At 41.6% G+C, this 6,084-nt stretch overlaps 1 protein-coding gene across 1 annotated transcript; it reads right to left on the bottom strand.

The window, feature by feature from the left end:
• Positions 1 to 5,180: 5,180 nt before the first annotated feature.
• LOC120916910 (protein Flattop-like) lies at positions 5,181 to 5,872 on the bottom strand. The gene has a single exon (XM_040327851.1). The coding sequence runs from the start codon at positions 5,665 to 5,667 to the stop codon at positions 5,281 to 5,283; it is 387 nt and encodes a 128-aa protein (XP_040183785.1). The 5' UTR covers positions 5,668 to 5,872; the 3' UTR covers positions 5,181 to 5,280.
• Between the last annotated feature and the right edge of the window lie 212 nt (positions 5,873 to 6,084).

Raw genomic sequence — 6,084 nt, 5'->3', positions numbered from 1 at the left:
GTATATTTGCCTTTAATAGATCAACCCTAGTATGTTCAAAAACTGCTCCCACCCTAGGATATTACTGGCAGAATTACCAGCAAGCAAAAAAAGGTTAACAATACTGTAGAAAGGTAATGCAGCCCCCACATCTAAGGACTGATAAAAAGTTCTTGTTTTGGGGGTTAGGTAAGACTGTACACAAACACACAGTTGCAAATATTTCTGCCTCAAATTTTTAAGAGACTGTTATTGTGTGTTTGCCTACAATATTGCACTTTGAATTGATAGGGAATAATACAGCTGTAGTAGATGTATGTAAATCCATTTTGTTGTGTTTTACAGCTTTGGCTAGAGTAGGAAACAGTTAAAACCCCTGGAAGCTTTGCTTGCTTATTGTTTTTGTTTTGTTTTGTTCTGGGTTTTTTTTTAGGATTTTTTGTTGTTGTTTGTGTTCATGCAGGGAAATTTCTCTATACTACCTGACCCAGAGGCACAGATGGAAGTAAAATGTTTCCAATCTGCAGTCAGAATCTTCACATTAAGGAAGTAGCAGATGAAAAGAAATGTGGGCTTCAATCGATTGCTCTTTTTTCCATCTCTTACATTGGGGGTTGATTTACTAAAACTGGAGCGTGCAAAATATGGTGCAGCTGTGCATAGTAGCCAAGCAGCTTCTAACTTCAGATTTGACAAAAAAAAAACTGGTAGCTAATTTATTTCTATGCGGAAGTTGCACCAGATTTTGCACTCTCCAGTTTTAGTAAATCAACCCCATTGTATTTCTCATATTCAAGTTTATATCTGCTTACAGACACTTGTTTACATGCTTGCTTACAGACACACTGTAGATGGACATCTGGCTTCATGTAAAAGATAAAGTAAAAGAAGTCAGGCACTAATTAATGTTTTAGAGTGTGGAGCCAATGGTGTTAATATACTATCATAGTGGAGGCTGTTCACCTAGCAAAGTTAAAGGCCACTTTGCAAAGTGAATGCTAGTAAATAGGGTGAACATGTGCCTTCTTGTGAGGAAAATTAAACACAAAAGCAGAATGTGTACTAGCACAAGACTGAAAAAACAAACTGAACACAACTCTTCAGACATTGGTTGAAACATAATCTCTGTGTGGAAGATCTTCTCTTGACTTGTGGGTAGAGAATCTATCCAATCCTGTATCCTTTTAAGGGGGACAAATGCCATCCAACTTTGAAATTGGTCACAGCTAATCAGAGGGTACAGATGGAATGTGATTGGCCAAGACTATGCCATGTGATCACTGTGACCAATCAAACAGTGATTAAACACAATGGCATGAATCAAAGCTATTCATTGTGCACAATTGTCATTGTACAATTGTGCTCTGTTGTGATTGGTCAGAGCGATCACATGGTACCGGCAGCGAGCATCTGCTGTGTTTACTGGTGACAGATAATGCCAGAGCGCAGCCCGTGTTCCTAGGAGGACGATATTTGATGTCCCCACAGAATAACAGGTGTCCTTCTCAGCTGTCATTTTGCATTAGGCTGGGGCAGGAAGGGGTTAAAGAACAAAATCTCTCCAATCGGACAATAAATAAAAAGTTAATTTTAGTTGTGTAGGGAGAGTTAAAACCTCTGACAAAGTATATATTACATTAAAGAGGTGATGGGATTTTGATGTGAGTTCATGCAAGTAGTGAGATGACAAAAACATCCAGAGAGCTCACTGGCTCGGGTTAGGCTGCTCACAACACACAGGCTTCTTCTTCTAGATTCAAAATAAGATTGTTCATGCATATGCTGCTGACTAGTAACTCTTCTAGTCCAGCAATTAGCTTCTCTAAATAGATTCACACAGAAAAGCCTATTTTGAGTCCATTAAAGCTTCTTATTTTAACTGACATGGTGCCGATTTCTTTCTTGCAACCATGGATTTCACACAATCCCCCCATCAACACAGACAGTGGTGACAGGGGAACCCCTCCTACAGAGCAATTGCCTTCTCCCAGGGGGAGTCAAGGGCATGAGGGGTAGGTTGTCCCCACAGGTAGAAGACAGTGATGCTACACCCGCTAGCGATAATCACAAAAGAATACGGCTGGTTGTACCCACGTTGATCGATCAACTTGGACTCAGCTCTTCCTTGTCTGAGCTGGACGCTCAGCTGTCGGCTAATTACTAGCTCCTATCTCTCCACAGTGACTCACATGTTGATGATCCTGCTCGTCAGTCCTGCCTACTTAAGCCTTCCAGCTCATTTGCTCTCTGCCTTCGCCTTGGTCAATATCAGAGAGACTTTCTCCTGCGTTCCTATTGAAGGCTTTGCTCGGCTGACATCCCTTCTGGCTCCTGATCCTGCTTGCTGTTCTACTACGTAGATCTCTGGGTCTCTGACTTTGGCTTGGCTGACTATCCGGTTCCTGGACTCTAGCTATGTTTTGACTAAGCTTACTCGGTGTATCTTTTTATTTTTATTATTAAACAAGTGTAATTTAACTGTACTTCTATCTTGGTCTGATTCATGGTTTCTGACAGCCTGCCCATTAACGGTTCGAATCTTGGCTGGTTTCTGCTGATCCGGCTAAGATTGGAACCGTATATGGCTGGCCTTACTGTAAGAAAGTCTTTTGATATGTGCAGGTTCAATCTCTTTTACTTCAGGCGTAAATAGTTCCTAATTGTCCTTCCTTTGTAATGACCTTAACCTCCCTTGCGGTATGATTATTTCAGAAAAAAGGTGCTGAAAGCGGTACCATTACAAGGAAATTTGGCGTTTTATACTGTAGGCCTGTAATTCTTAGGAATAACTCACTTAAATCTGACCAAACAAGAGACTAGTAGGCATCCCGGGTATGACATTTTTTTAAAAACAAAATCATAAATTATAATATAATAAATAATTATAAATAATTATAACAAGTAATAATATAATTATAATAAAAATTATTCAATAATGTAATCAACTCAAAATCACTGAAATTTGCTCAGTTGCAGAATTGTCACTGTCATTACTTTTATTTTTTTATGACGAATTTCCCCTATCGCTGTTTTCTAGCTGCTCTAAAACCATTTTTGACATAAAGGGACACTTTTGGTTGCTATGGACAATCTACAGTTTGCAGGGAGAAAGAACCGCTTTTATTATATAAAAAAGTACATGTAGGGCACTGGGCAGACCACTAGGGACAAGGGGGGTGTGTATTTTTTACATACAGTAATGTAATCTATAAGATTGCAGTATACTGTATGTAATGTGTTTGTTTACGTTTTTGAATTTGGCGCCGTTTTCCGCTCCCGTGCGTCGTAACGTCGCAGGGAATGGAGATCGGCGGCACAGGAGGACACTGTGTGAATCGAGCGAGGTCCCACTCACTCACACAGCGCGGTGGCATCGCTGGATCCAGGGACAATGTAAGTAACTTTGTCTGCTGCTGCAGCGAGGCAAGCCCGAGTCTGACTCGGGGTTACCGCTTTTGGTATGAAAATCTCACCCAGAGTCAGACTCGGGAATACCGCTAGGAGGGTTAAAGTCAAAAACTGCACCAAGTTCACAATTTGGGTCACCTATGTATTTGTACATGTTGATCTAATCTCCCTTAGGCCCCTTTCACACTGACACGATTTTCAGGCGCTGCTATACCGCCTGAAAAAATTGTGCCCTGCAGGCTTCAATGTGAAAGCCCGAAGGCTTTCACACTGAAGGGGTGCGCTAGCAGGACCGCTCCAAAAGTCCTGCTAGCCGCATCTTTGGAACGGTATAGGAGCGGGGTGTTTACTGCTCCCATACCGCTCCTTCCCATTGAAATCAATGGGAAACCGCGGTAATTCCTCCGGCAATGCGCCTCTACAGAGGCGCATTGCCGGCGGCATTAATTCTTTTTCGCCCGCTAGCGGGGGTTAAAACCTCAACGTTATCGGCTGAATATCAGGGTGAATGCAACGGTATAGCAGCTCTAAAAATTGCGCCGCTATACCATCACCGCACCTCCACTGCCCCATGTGAAAGGAGCCTTAATGCTTCTCCCAGCCAAGACAAATGTTAGTGACAACGGGGTAGCAGGGCCCAGTGACCTCAGTGAGACATGGATTATGACTATATATATATATATATATATATATATATATATATATATATATATATATATATATATATATATAATAAAAACACATTTTTGCACATTTTTGCATTGCTGTGTAAATTTACTAGAATTTTGGAAAGCATTTGCTAGAAACCTGTTTTATTTTCCTGCTACTCCTTGTTATTCATGCTGTATACTACCTGCTGGACATCTACATATTTCTGTGCTCGCATTCAGCTCTATTGCATTCTAATCTTAGTAAACAACCTGTATATGTTGCAATCAGCCTCCCACATTGTCAGGCTCACCCTCCATATTTCATACCTTTTTATCTGTCTGTGAAATGTATTAGTGATGAACCTTAGCAAACGACAGAATACCGGCAACAGATATCACAAAAAGTCCAGTCAAAGGGTGATGCTTTGTCATTGAAGCAGAGCATGGAAACTTGCTGCTAAAACAGCATCTTTTGCCAAGTTCAACATATGTCACTGTATTATAGAGCACCTATCCATCACTATGGACCTTTTGTGAACGCACCAAATCTGACAAGTACACCATTTTTGACAAGGCTCTCTAATCTCTAATCCTATTACTCATTCATCAGCTTGTGGGTGATAGGGGGAAACTGGATCAAACTCAGCCAAAAAGAGCAGCCAGGAGCTTTCCCCTGCACTGTGATGCTCAGCTTAGCTCAAGCATAATAGGTGTGTAATTTAAGGTTTTTGTTGAGCTCAAATCCAATCACATACTTGAGTGGAGGATCATAGACAAACACACGTGAAAGGAATGAGATAATTCCTGCCTCACACAAACACAGATACTAAGCTATGATTTCATCAACTTTACACTAAAAACTCCTTTCAACTCCTGGCTCTCTCTTGTATTGGAATTATCCTTTAACTATTTCAGAAACTCTTCTCTGGGAAATGAGGAATGAGGTGTCTTTGTTGTTTGTTCATTATTTGTCCTGCAATCCTGATGATTTTTAGATTTTTTTTATTCAACCTCACCTATATATTTTTTCTCCCCAAGGAATTCTAAGTATTCTTCAAGTGCAATGATCAGCGGCCTTGAAATCGCATTAAACGCCCAAGTGGTTATCAATCTAAGATTTATTTATTATTATTATTATTATTATTTTTTTTTTTTTTTTTAATGTCAACATTTTTATTTTCTCTATGGATAATTGAACATTCTTTAGTTCCTAGTTGCAAGTCGGAGTTGTCACAGAGAGGTGTCAGTCTTCTTTCTGAGCGTCACATTGGGATGGCGGTCTACTGCCGCTGTGCACTTGCTCCGCCTCCTCTGGGGCCTGCCAGCTCCTGCGGCCATCTTTCTGAGAGCCAGTTGGGGTGACAGCTGGTGATCTCTGTGCCACCATCTCTCCCGTCTTCTCTGGGCTCCCCGCGGCACGCCCACTCTTCTGGTTGGGGGTTGGACTTGGTTTCCAGGACCCCGCCTTCTGCGCCTTGCCGGTGATGGTGAGCCTCAGCCCATTGGAGGCGCTGATGAGAGGGTCCGAATTCTCAACCCACTGTGTCAGGCGTTTCGATGCGTCTGCTGAGCGGGAGGTGAGGCTCAGTTTAGAAGGAGGGATCTTCAGAGGCATGTCCCTCGTCCCCATGAATGTTCCCCATTCTTGGCCCTGGGTACTCCGGAAAGCAGATGACCTCTGTCATTGGCGATAAACTGAGTGAAGCCTTCATAGGTGGAAGGATGCTGTTTGTAGGGTTTCGGGACGGTCCAGTTCTGCAGTTGCTGGGGGTGGAACGCGCTCTCGTACTGATTGCCACTGTAGTGTGTGGCCATGTTGCTCCCTTCTCCTCTTTCTATTTTTATTTTTTTAAGTTTACAATAAATAGGTACTCTAAAAGATTTACAAATGCAGGGTCCTTTTATTAAAACACATGATGGAAGAATGAACTGTTAGCCAGAGGAACTGATCTGCTCACTCTGTTTATGTTTTTTTTTAAGTCTGTAGAAAAAAAAAAATATTGCTATAAGTAGCTTAGACAGTTTTTTTGCAAATATTTTGGTGCAT

Source organism: Rana temporaria, chromosome 11 (genome assembly GCF_905171775.1).
Source record: "Rana temporaria chromosome 11, aRanTem1.1, whole genome shotgun sequence".
NCBI lineage: Eukaryota > Metazoa > Chordata > Amphibia > Anura > Ranidae > Rana > Rana temporaria.
This window is presented reverse-complemented; position numbering and strand designations above follow the sequence as displayed.

Coding starts and splice junctions, on each gene's coding strand:
- LOC120916910 (XM_040327851.1), bottom strand. CDS start 5,667: ATGGGGACGAGGGACATGCCTCTGAAGATCCCTCCTTCTAAACTGAGC.